This window comes from Pistacia vera, unplaced genomic scaffold, assembly GCF_008641045.1.
Source record: "Pistacia vera cultivar Batoury unplaced genomic scaffold, PisVer_v2 Contig407, whole genome shotgun sequence".
NCBI lineage: Eukaryota > Viridiplantae > Streptophyta > Magnoliopsida > Sapindales > Anacardiaceae > Pistacia > Pistacia vera.
In genome coordinates, this window is record NW_022196232.1 from 742,542 (window position 1) to 755,569 (window position 13,028).

The 13,028-nt window shown below is 36.4% G+C and overlaps 2 protein-coding genes across 2 annotated transcripts; both read left to right on the forward strand.

Annotated features, from left to right (window-relative positions):
- Nucleotides 1–2,823, forward strand: LOC116142351 (disease resistance protein RPM1-like). The gene has a single exon (XM_031427777.1). The coding sequence runs from the start codon at nt 1–3 to the stop codon at nt 2,821–2,823; it is 2,823 nt and encodes a 940-aa protein (XP_031283637.1).
- Nucleotides 2,824–3,479: 656 nt separating this feature from the next.
- LOC116142352 (putative disease resistance RPP13-like protein 3) lies at nt 3,480–6,810 on the forward strand. The gene is made up of 3 exons (XM_031427778.1): nt 3,480–3,594; nt 4,973–5,025; nt 5,317–6,810. The coding sequence occupies exons 1-3, from the start codon at nt 3,480–3,482 to the stop codon at nt 6,808–6,810; spliced, it is 1,662 nt and encodes a 553-aa protein (XP_031283638.1).
- The last annotated feature ends 6,218 nt before the right edge of the window (nt 6,811–13,028 follow it).

The following is a 13,028-nucleotide window of genomic DNA, read 5'->3' on the forward strand; positions in this document are numbered from 1 at the left end:
ATGGCAGAATTTCCAGTGAACTTTGCTATAGAAACCTTGGCTTCTTTGCTTGTCCAAGAAACCAAGTTGTTGAGAAGTGTAAAGAAAGAAGTTGAAAGCATCAAAAGAGAATTGGAGTTCATCAGATCTTTCCTCAGGGATGCAGATGCAAGGGCAGCAGCCGAAGAAGAAGGAGAAAGCAGTGGAGGTGTCGTAAGTACTTGGGTAAAACAAGTCAGGGACGAAGCTCATCACATTGAAGACGTCATAGATGAGTACATACTTAATGAGGCAAAGCATCATGTTCATGATGGCAAAGGTCTCTCTGGTTTCCTTCATAAAATGCGTTGCTTCATGAATGAACTTAAGGTGCGTCATGGAATTTCATATGAGATTAAACATATCAAATCATCACTTGCTGACATACATAGAAGAGCAGAACACTATAACTTGAGGCACATAGATCAAGGAGATATTGTACCGCATGACTCTCGAGTTGGTGCCTTTTTCATCGAAGACGCTGAACTTGTGGGCATCGAATCTACTAGAGACCAATTGATTGGTTTGTTGGTAAGTGGAATATCCAACCGTTCAGTCGTTGTAGTTGTGGGCGAAGGAGGACTTGGCAAGACGACTCTTGCTGGGAAAATTTATACGAATGGTACAACGAAGAAGTATTTTGATTGCCAGGCTTGGATCACAGTTGGGAAAGAATACTTGAAGAAAGATTTACTAAGGAAAATTTTACAAGAACTTTACCGTTCAACAGGGTCCACTCTAACGGAGGCAGATAAAATGGAAGAGAAGGATTTGATCATGATGTTGAGGGAACACTTAGCGGACAAGTGTTACATGATCGTGTTTGATGACGTGTGGAAAATTGAATTTTGGAGAGATGTAGAGCATGCTCTACTTGATAACCAAAAAAATAGTAGAGTAATGCTAACGACACGGAATAACGCAGTTACTGAATTCGTACCGTTGTCAATAGTTCATGTTCACATGCTTGAACCCTTGTCTTCAGAGCAGGGATGGGAACTTTTCTGCAGAAAGGCATTTGGCTCTGACGGTTGTTGTCCTCCAAACTTGACGAAATTATCGGAACGTATTGTTGGAAAATGTGGAGGTCTACCTCTAGCAATTGCTGCGATAGGTGGGCTTCTCTCTAGAAAAAACAAGATTGTTTCTGAATGGGAAAATATACTAGGTAGCTTGGGCTCAAAATTAAGCAATGATTCCCATCTTAGTGATTGCAAGAGAGTTTTGTCTGAAGGTTATTATGATCTTCCTCACCATCTCAAGTCATGTCTTTTATACTTTGGTGTGTTTCCAGAAGGCTACGAAATTAGATTTGGGAGATTAATTCGCCTTTGGATAGCTGAAGGCTTTGTCCAATGCAACAACGACCTTCCATCTGAGTATGTTGCACAAGAATACATGAAAGAACTTATTGATAGAAACTTGGTTCAAGTTTCAAAGAGAAAAGCTTCTGGACAAGCTAAAAGTAGTAGAGTTCATGATCTGATGTACGAGATCATTCGCAGAAAGATGAAGGAATGTGATTTTTGTCATTTCTTTAACGAAAAAGGCCTGAGTCACATTAGTAAAACTCGGCGTATTTCAATTGACAGATGTGCTAATGGTGTTTTAGAGAGCGTAAAAAATTCAAAAATCCGCTCCATTTGTCTTTTCAATGTAGACAAATTGCCCGAGACTTTAGTGACTACATATGTTGCTGATTTCAAGCTCTTAAAGATACTTGATTTTGAAAATGCCCCTTTGGATTGTCTTCCTGATGGAGTAGGAAAGCTCTTCCATTTGCACTACTTAAGTTTGAAAAACACAAAAGTTAAAGAACTTCCCAAGTCCATAGGCATGCTTCTCAACTTAGAGACTCTTGATTTGAAGTGGACTTTTGTGAGTGAGCTCCCGGTTGAGATCAAGAATTTGAAAAAATTGCATTGTCTAATTGTACGACGCTTGGACAGCAAAGGTCCTTACGGAGAAATGACAAAAATACAAGAAGGTTTTGGGGCTTTAACAGAGTTGCAGCAGCTAAAGTACGTATATACAAACAGTGAAGTACTTGAAGAGCTTAAGAAACTGAGGCAAATCAGAAAGTTGGGCATTGACGTTGCAAATAGAGATGTGAAGGATTTTTTTGCTATTGTCCAGAATATGAAAAAGCTTGAAGGTTTGACTATATCAGCGTTTACAAGTGCAGAAGAGCCTGTTGATATACAATCCTTGGCTTCTCCTCCTTTATGTCTTCAGCAATTTACTTTGGGAGGGATGTTCATTGAAATTCTACCAGTTTGGATTTCTAAACTTCAAAACCTAACCAGATTAGAATTGTATTTGAATCGATCAACCAATGATTCCATGACAATCCTACAAGCTCTGCCTAATTTGTTGGTGCTTATGCTCTTTGTGCGTGAGTGTGATGAGCAATTGCATTTCAAAGAAGGCTGGTTTCCAAAGCTTCAATCCTTATATCTCTGGGACTTCAAAGGATTGAAATGCATGATGATAGAGAAAGGTGCAATGCCTAGTCTTACATACTTGTCGATTGGACCATGCCCATTGATGAAGGAGATTCCAACTGGAATTGAGCATCTCAATAACCTAAAGAAACTTGTATTTGAAATGATGTTGAAGGAGGTTTATTGCATGATAAAAAATGAGAGCTGGAAGAATGTTGATAAACACATTCCACAAGTACGTGTCAGCTATAAACATACAATTAGAGGAGGATACTTTAGTTACACTAGTAAATATTTGTCATCTCTTTCAGCAGAAGATTTTGAGAAGCTATTGAAGAAATTGAGGCCGAGTAACGAGTAGCCCCATCACTCATATCATCAACAGGTCAGTCTGCTAAAACAAGGAAGTCTTTTGACTAGTGTGTTTCTCTTAAATTTACTTCTCTGCTATTAAATATTGCAGTTTTTTTATCAGTAAACAAAATAAACTTTTTTCTAAAAATAATTTAATAGTTGGATCAGCATATTCTAATCTGGTAGTAATTGTAATTAATCATCAATTATCTGAATTGTAATTTAAAGTTATATAGACAGATAGATAATTTAGAGGCCATCATTTTAATATCAATTTTGTTACCGTAACACGCAGAAAAAGTCTCCGGTCACCGGAAACCACCTGCTGCTTCCGAAAACGAAATTATCAGTTTTTTTGTTTCTTTTTGTACATTTGTTTTTTACTTATTCTATGAATTAATTTAGCTGAGGGATGTAAATCTTCTATTGTCATGAACAGATGAAGTATGATGCTGATGAATCCATCTTTTCCAGTGATCACCCAAGAAGAATATAGCTTTTTTCTTGTAATAAAGGTTGTGTATTGCTTGTCATCAGCAAGGGTGATGGAGTATTGGTGCCTTGGTTGATCTCATGATGTCAGGATTTTGTGCAGCTAATGTTGGACTATGTTGTTTTCTTATAGATGGCTTTGAGATGCCAATTTGTTCAAGAGGAGCTTGAATGGCCTGCTTTCCGGGTGGGGCTGTTAGTGGTGGTGGTGTTGAAAGGGGTGGAGGAGGTGGAGGTGGAGGTGGCGTAACTGGTGATGGTGGTGAAAGGGGTAGAGGAGGTGCAGGTGGATGTGGGAGGGAATTCATATTGGGACTAAAGTGCTTTGGAGAAAACAACTTGTGAGTTAAGTAATGAGAAAGAAGGTGGAGAGTAAGGAGGTGGTTTGTTTAAATAAATATGTACTGGAATACAGAAAGTGATATGAAAAAAGAATCTTTTGATTGAGGGGCAGTGGGACCGATGTGTTGTTTTTGAGAGTTGCAAAAGGAAATGCAGGTGGATCTAAAGTTTGGCAGATTACAGATGTTAGTTTGAATTAGCTTTTTGGCTTTTGAAATTGTAGAAGTTGCTTAATTATGTACATATGCTCCTGCAAAAATCCTGAAGTGCTTATTGCTGGAGTTATGAATATTGTTAGTGTTAAATAGCTTATATAAAGAGAAAATTTTACTTACTGAGACCATAAATGAAGTTATCAAGGGCTTATCAATTAAATACGAAGAAAATATTTATAAAAAACATAATTCCAGAATGTTAGCTAATAGTGGAGGAAGAAAGCCTTGTTCAAAGCCCAAAAATTCAGTACAGAAACTAACACATGAGCCCAATATAAACAGCCTAAGTATAGCTTGCTGCAGCCCACAAGAACATAATTCTTTGGATGGTTACAGTACTTTAAACCCCCTGTCATATGGGTATTTGTCTTGAAGCCCCTGCCATTAATGACTTCTCATTAATTTTAACAGAGTTAAGAGTAAGAGAGTAAATGAGCTGGTGATTGCCGTTGAGGGTTGGGGCTGGGGTTGCTGGGCATGGATGGTGAGGTTATTAAAGTCATTTACTTTTACAGTAAAAATTAATGAAAAGTCTAACGGCAGGGGTTCATATTCAATACCCATATTACTGGGGGTTTATGTGATTTTGGTAAACCTCGAGGTGTTTAAACAATATCCCTTCTTTTGACAAATCATTGTATAATTGACAATATATTTGAGCATAATACGACCAATATACAACTTATAAGTTGTCCCATTACATCCTTTCAAAATGTGGAGGATTACCGGTAGCCATTGTTGCAGTAGGTGGTCTTCTCTCAAACAAGAACAAGGTTGCCTAGGAGAGAAAATTTTCATGAATAGTGTGGACTCAAAGTCAGAAGTGCACAACACGGTTTCATTTGAAAGTTATTATGATCAATCTCACCATCTCAAGTCATGTTTCTTGTATTTTGTTTTGTTTCCAGCAAGCCACTTTACTAGTTATTGGACACTAATTTGCAAATGGATGGTTGAGGGCTTTGTTCCAGACTCTAAACGCCACCCATTTGAACACATTGCAGAGAATTCTTGGACAATCTAATTAGTAGAAGCTAGGATCATTGGAACCAATGTGTAAATATATATTTGATTTGGTTTTCGTTGTGTCAATGTGTTATTTTTCAGGTAATGCTATTCCAGCTGCAGCATTGCTTGTAGGTGTTTATCAACTTCCTTGTGTAATATAAATTTATGATACTGCATTGATATAACTGAAATTTATCTACTGGCTTGACAAAACTTCTGTCTTGTAAAGCTTTCCTTTTCTTATTTATCCTATGAATAATATAAACGTTTCATTTCTTAAAATTAAACTGATAGCACTGTATTTTTGAAATGACTATCATGAACAGATGAAGTATCTACAGTCGTGAGAATAAACTGATGAGTCATCTTCCGAATTCATCAATAAAAAATGCAATGGCTGGTTCTTGTCATAGTGGTGAAGTACTGCGTGCTACTTCATAAAGATCATAAAATTGCGACATGGAATTGCCACTGAGATTAATGATATCAAACGATCACTTGCCGAAATTCAACGAAGAGGAGGTATCTACAACTTCAAGTACATAGATCAGGGGTCAGGCAATGGAGGGGGAAATGTTATACGTCATGACTCTAGAGTTGATTCCATTTTCATTGAAGACGTTGAAGTTGTGGGTATTGATTTTGCTAAAGAAAAATTGATTGATTTATTAGTGAAAGGAATATCCAATATTCGCTCAGTGATTGCGATGGTGGGCGAAGGAGGACTAGGTAAAACTATTCTTGTCGGGAAAATTTATAACAACGATGCGGTGAAAAAGCATTTTCATTGCCAAGCTTGGCTCACAGTTGGGAAAGAATACTTGAAGAAAGATTTACTAAGGAAAATTTTACGAGAACTTTATCGTTCAACAAGGTCCATTCTAATGGAGGCAGACGAAATGGAAGAGAATGATGTTATCATGAAGTTGTGGGAACACTTAAAGGACAAGTGTTACATGATTGTGTTTGATGACGTGTGGAAAATTGAATTTTGGAGAGATGTAGAGCATGCTTTACTTGATAACAAAAAAAAAAAAAACAGTAGAGTAATGCTAACGACACGGAATAATACAGTTGCTGAATTCGTACCATTCTCAATAGCTCATATTCACAAGCTTGAACCCTTGTCTTCAGAGGAGGGATGGAAACTTTTTTGTAGAAAGGCATTTGGCTCTGACGACTCTGGTCCTCCAAACTTGAAAGAATTATCAAAACATATCATTGGAAAATGCGGAGGTCTACCCCTAGCAATTGTTGCGATAGGTGGGCTTCTCTCCAAAAAAAACAAGATTGCTTCTGAATGGAGAAATATGCTTGATGCTTTGGGCTCAAAATTAAGCAGTGATTTGTATCTTAAGGATTGCAACAAAATTTTGTCTAAAGGTTATTATGATCTCTCTCACCATCTAAAGTCATGTCTCCTATACTTTGGTGTGTTTCCAGAAGGGTGCGAAATTAGATCTGGGAGATTAATTCGCCTCTGGATAGCTGAAGGCTTTGTCCAATGCAACAACCACCTGACATCTGAGCTTGTTGCTAAAGAATACTTGAAAGAACTTATTGACAGAAGTTTGGTTCAAGTTTCAAAGAGAAAAGCTTTTGGACGAGCTAAAAGTTGTAGAGTTCATGATTTGATGTACGAGACCATTCGTAGAAAGATGAAGGAATGTGATTTTTGTCGGTTCTTTGATGAAAAAAACCTGAGTCATTTTAGTAAAACTCGACGTATTTCAATAGACAAATGCACTAATGGTGTTTTAGAGAGTATAAAAAATTCAAAGATTCATTCCATTTGTCTTTTCAATGTAAACAAATTACCCGAGTCTTTTATGACTACAATTGTTGCTGATTTCAAGCTCTTAAAGATACTTGATTTTGAAAATGCCCTTTTGGATTGTCTTCCTGATGGAGTGGGAAAGCTCTTCCATTTGCGCTAATTAAGTTTGAAAAATACAAAAGTTAAAGAACTTCCCAAGTCCATAGGCATGCTTCTCAACTTAGAGACTCTTGATTTGAAGTGGACTTTTGTGAGTGAGCTCCCAGTTGAGATCACTCACAAAAGACTCGGTCGGATCTTGGCCAAACGCAATCATTTTTCCAGTTTAAAGTTATATAGACAAATAGATCGTTTAGAGATGAGCATTTTAATATCAATTTTGTTACCGTGACACATCTAAAAAGTCTTCGGTTATCGGAAATCACCCGTTGCCGTAGGAAACAAAATTATCAGTTTTTTTTCTTCCTTTTTTACATTTGTTGTTTACTTATCCTATGAATTAATTTAGCTGACTGATGTATATCTTCTATTTTCATGAATAGATGAAGAATGATGCCGATGAATCCATCTTTTCCTGTGATCACCCAGGATGACTATGGCTATTTCTTGTAATAAAGGTTCTCTATTGCCTGTAATTCATGTGTGTAGTGTCATCAATAATGGTGTAGTATTGCTTGTTATTAGTATGCATTATCTACTGTCAATGTTTTCTTCTTGTAATTTCCATGTTGTAGGGTGGGGAGTTTTCGTAGACTTTCTGTGTAATATCTACTTTGAAATATTGTATTTAAGGCTAAATTTCACCTTCTTAGATGATATCCTGGTGCACATAAGCTCATTGTATGACAGACTAAAAGCCTGTTTGGTTGAACTTTATCTACTGGCCAAAAGATGATATCCTAGTGCACTTTAGCCTAATTTCCTTAGGATTTTTTTCTTTCATTGGAAGTTGATTGCTGGCTACTTCCATTTGAAGTTGAAGAAAGTATGTCACCTCTGCCAATAGTAAATAGCTCTCCTGATGTGCCATGTTTCCATTTATTTGGTGAGTTTTATTCTATGAACCTGCTAAAAATATTGTTTCTAAGCTAAAGTTTCGCCCTCCAAGACAATAATCTGAGGCGAGGGTATATGGTAATGATCATATTTCTTCCCGACTATAGCTAGTTCTCCAAGCTCTGCAATTTTTAATGGTCGACATTATAAAAAGGCTTTTATGTAAACCATCGTGGAAAGCTTCGCCAATCATAAACAGAGTCCTCTGTTTTCCTCTGTTCCGTTTTAACAAAGTCCTCACAAATTTCTCCCATCTACATACGATTAGTTGTTAATTAATCATTATTTTTCTTTCTTGGTGTTCTTAATTGAATGTGAATTACTAATAATCAATTAATTCCTTGCAAGAAAACATGACTAAATCTTATTTCTCTTTTCAACTTATAGTGTTTGCATATATCTCCATGTGAGAAATAGTCTTTTAACAGTTGTTCAGGGATAATTTCACGAAATCCTTTATGGGGGCGTTTGGTTCAAAAATGTTAGATTACTGGGAATGTTGGATTACTGTAAATATATATTACCTTGGAAGATTATTGGGAATCTTTAGAAAAATGTGTTCGGTTAATTGGTGGGTATGTTATATTAATATGTTTGGTTATGGAGAATAAATTGGTGGGTATATTATTTAAATTACTAAATTGTCCCCCCTTTTAAATATTAATATAATATTATTTTTATTATTAATTTTTGAATAATTTTTTTAACCCCCAATATTTCAGATTTAGCTAAAACACCCCCACTTATATTAAACTTTAATTTATGACGAAATCACCCCCACCTCCTACCGCCACCGCAAACCACCGCCAGATGTCTCCGAAAGTCCTCGTGAGTACCTCACCGTGACGAAGAGGCTCCAATATTGATGGCCAAAAACGGCCATATTAGGCCAGATCTGGCTGTTAACGGCCACGGACCTGGCTGTTAATGGTTAGAATAGATCTGGTCATTAATGGCCATGTTCGTGGCCGTTAATAGCCAGATCTCGCCCAGACCTGGCCGTTAATGGCCAGGGATCTGGTCGTTAACGGCTAGTTCCATCGATCTGGCCATTTTCGACCATCAATATGGCTGGAAACGGCCATATCGAAGCCTCCCACCGAATTTCGTTCTTTTTTAGGGACTTCGGCGATTTTTCGGCGGCTGTCCAGGGTGGTTGGCCCACTGTCGGCGGTGGTGGTTGGGTGGCAGTAGTGGTGGTGGCTGGGTGGCAGTGGTGGTCTGTAAATTATTTTAAATATAAGAGCATTATTGTCCAAAATTTTAATTAAACAAGGGTAAAATTGAAATAGGATATTAATGTAAATTTGTTTTAAAGTAGGGGTATTATCGTCCAAAATTTTTATTAATAAGGGATAAAATTGTGACGAAAAAAGATAACCTTGGTAATCTCAGAATACCTAAGAAAATGGAGGTAATCAGATTACCTATAATATTACCAATTGTAATTATTATTGGTATTTGAAGATTACCGGACTCTTATATTATTTGACAACTAAACGTGGTAATCAATTAATATAAGATGACATTACCCCAATAATCTGACATTACCGCCAACCAAACGCCCCTTATAGGACATATGACGCTTTCTTTGAGTGTTAGCACTAAATTCTAAGTTATCTCATCTAGGGCCAACTTGCTGCTAAGATCCACCAAAAACAGAAGGTGTGTCTACATTGGCCACTAAAGACAAGAGTTGGTATGTCAAATTTAGGAAAAATAAAATCACAACCATCCTCGATCTAAAACACGTGTCCTGTCACATGAAAGCTTACGATTGAATTCAATGAAAATTTGTCATTGAAGACATTAAAAAACCCCTAGGAACTTAGAGATCTTTTCATCTAAAAGGGAGAAATATTCTTTCTCATTTTTCTAAAGCAAATGCACATTTACTCAATCGTAAGTTCGACTGTTAGATTGACTTAAGCATTGGAGAGGACAATCAACAACCACATTTAAAAGTAAATATCCTATTTTAAGCAGGCCCAGGCCCACTCTTTTAGAGTGTGAAGTGCTAGCCCAATTGATACTGATTGAGGCCCAAACGTAAAACCTCGCATTAACTTTGGACTTTTCGGACCCGGTTCGACCAGTTTGTACCCGGGTTTTTCCCAACCTTTCTCGCCCTGGACCGGTGACCGGCGAGTGGCACTTTCTTTCTCAGTGGTGGAAACCACTCGCTTTCTACTTTGTTCCATTCAATTCACTTTCACTTCCATCCAATCCATTGTTAGCACAAGTAGTCTTGTCAATTTCTCCATTTACTTTACCGAACCCCACTTTTATATCTTCTTGATGAAAGAGCACATAGCTGCGTTTCTTCTTTCTCTTGGCGTGCCTGTTCAAGATCATTTACCTTTGAACTCGCTGGTATTTCATCTTTTCTTCCCTTTCCTGCATTTCGTATATGTGCTTTTCTTGGACTTGACTGCTTTTATGCTTGGTTCATAAGTAAACTCAAGAAAGTGAGAAAAAGTAAATATTCTTTTGTTTTGGTGCAATCTCTACTGTTAATAAAGTTGACTGGAAATTTTAACTTAAACCGCAGTTAAATTCCAATTCAAGATAGACTAAGAGCTTTGTATCTCGTTTGAAGTCAAAATTTTAGGTTACAATGGTTTTCAGTTCTTGTTTAATTTATTGGGGCATATGTTTTGACGACTGATGTGTGAAAACTTTAGATTTTCTTTCTTTCTTCTCATAATAATCACCTTCTTTTGTGATTATAGATTCAACTGAATCTACATAAAGATGGTAACAATGCATGAGGCAAGATTTAGGAAATGGCAAGCCATTGTTTTTATTGGTTGGATATGCAATCGTTAGATGGTAAAAGTAAGAGAAACATTTCTTGCGTTTTTTTTTTTTTTTTTTTTTTTTTTGTTGTTGTTTTAAATTCTCATTATTATTTTCAGAGGTTTTGGGTTTTTCTATTATTTTGTTGATTTTTGCAAGAATTGGGTGTTAATTGGGAGAGTTGTTTTATTCGGCGAAGTTCCGTTGTTGATGATTGATTCTAGCAGGGTTTAAGATTGTTGCTATATCTTTATGGCTTACATTCCACCACACAAGTGACGCTCAAAGGATTCGAACCGTCCATCTCCAACTGCAGAGCTGCTTATTATCTATGCAGACCAATGCGTATATAGATGGTTCGTTGTTGATTTGGATGACACTTACCAATTTCCTTCATTTGTCCGCCTGGTGCCGATTTCAGAACCCATTGAGCAGACTATAGGAGAAAAGTCCCTAGTTTTAGTGAACAATCATGCAGATAACGGTGGTGTTATGCCCTGTTTAGTATAATCTTAATGTATTATACTTTTATGTCTGAATTTCATTCTAGTGTTTAAAGTAGTAGTGTTGATCGTTTTCTCTCTTGTTTGTAGGTAATGATGAAGTGGGAGGGAATATATCAAGACGACCTTGGGAATATGTAGCTAAAAATGCATGGTCAGATTTATTGACTTCTTTTAACAATCTGAGGAACAAAATGGAGTACAAAGAGCTGGAGAAAGTAAAGCCAATATTGGTCGCTAGATTTGGCAAAATTCTTTTTCGTGGGTAAAGAATTGATTTGCTTTATGGGCTTGAATGTTATATAATGCGTCCTTGATTTCTCTTTCTTTAGGAATGTTACATAAGCCAAAATGGCTGAGTCTGTCAAAAGAATCTTATGGTCAATTAAGAATTAAAGTTGAAATAGGGGGAAATTATGAGGTTGCCCCTACCAATTCCCATGGAAGGGATAGGAGTGAATTAAATCTCTGAATCAGAAACTCTGGGTAATATTTCTTGAGAAGCCAAAGTAAAGAAAATTAAAACAATGATTTATCATGCATGCTACCTCTTGGCCTTGGAAGTGACCACTTTTTTTGTTATAATTTATTAGTTCACTCAAACCCTTTGTTTGACTTCCACTGCCCTTTGTGAAGACAGAAACACTTTGCAAAAGCACATATCTAGCACTGCTGTTGATGCCTTGCCTTACCTGAGAATTGCTTGATTGCTGGTGCTAGTAACTCGTTTATCATTTCCCCTGCCTGACTTTTTCTTGACTGACCAGTCACATAACATATTTAATTGGGAAAACAATCAATCTGCCGGCTGCCCTATTTCTAACCATATAATGATGATACTCTATGTACCGAATGTGTCTCCCCTTCTAGTCATGTATGCAGCTCAATTAGTTTGTAATACCACTTTGAAACAATTGAGAAGAACATTTTATACAAATGTTCCTATGTCTTATATGGAAAGCATTATAAGTGAAGTTGTGCCAAAAATAGGAGTTGATTTTGAAGCAGATAAGGATGTATACTATATCTGGGTAATTGTTCTTCTAAACACCTGTCCATTACTGTCATGTTACTTGTACTTCAGATAATATAGCTATTGACTTAAATTTCATTGTCTAGGTGATTGGCAGTGCACGATGAAAGAAAATTTTATGCAAATGTAGAGTAAAGGAAGATAAAACGTTTGAGCTCTGTAAGCCAAGTTTTTTGGTACTTACATGCTTATATATGTGGATAATATATCAGATTTTGCATGAATGTTGCCATTATTTTAACCTATTATAAAAATAAATCAGTGTTGTGCAAATAGGATGATGGAGGTCGATGCTTCAATTTGATAATCATGATTCTTAAACATTCAGAGTTGGTTGCTTTAGAAAGGTCAATGAAACAAGGCTTTTGCTAAAGTTAATTCTACCAGGAACTGTAGAGGTAAACGAAGCTGTCGGAGGAACCTATACCTATGTTTTTGAATAAAAAGAAAATGGATTGAACTGAGTTTGTGAGATGAATTTTGATGTAAAAAGTGATGGAACTGCTATAATATAAACAAGAAAAGATGAAACAGGATAAGGATAGAAATTTTTGGAATATGATTAAGACGTTTTTGAAGTCTTCCTAAAAACATTTAAATGGAATTAACCATTAAAAGAAGAAGAAAAAAGAAATAGTTTTCAACTCTCTTGAATTGTTTGTAAAGGACTTGCTTATACAGGAGTAAGAAGCCCTGATATAAACCAAAGTATATATACCATTACAGGTGTGATCCTGAGTGCTAAATTGCAAAAACCTTGCTGATTGTGAACCAACTTGAATTTGCCCTTCTTCAAGAGTGCCTTTTGCTTCATGGGATTTGGATCTGGATAATATATCAGGGACATCAAGAAATGTTAAGTACCTCAGTGGATCATTTGTTTATTTATATTTTGAATTGCCAAAAATATTTTATATTCACTTTAAATTTATCGTTATTTTGTATGTAGAGCCTCAAGCTCAATCAGAGATATTTTTCGTGTAGATT

What these genes read in the sequence shown, in the direction of transcription:
- LOC116142351 (XM_031427777.1), top strand. Translation starts at nt 1, where the DNA reads ATGGCAGAATTTCCAGTGAACTTTGCTATAGAAACCTTGGCTTCTTTG.
- LOC116142352 (XM_031427778.1), top strand. Translation starts at nt 3,480, where the DNA reads ATGGCCTGCTTTCCGGGTGGGGCTGTTAGTGGTGGTGGTGTTGAAAGG. An exon ending in AAGGGGTAGAGGAGGTGCAG is followed by an intron (nt 3,595 to 4,972) that starts GTGGATGTGGGA and finishes GTTATTTTTCAG; the next exon opens with GTAATGCTATTCCAGCTGCA. An exon ending in GTGTTTATCAACTTCCTTGT is followed by an intron (nt 5,026 to 5,316) that starts GTAATATAAATT and finishes TACTTCATAAAG; the next exon opens with ATCATAAAATTGCGACATGG.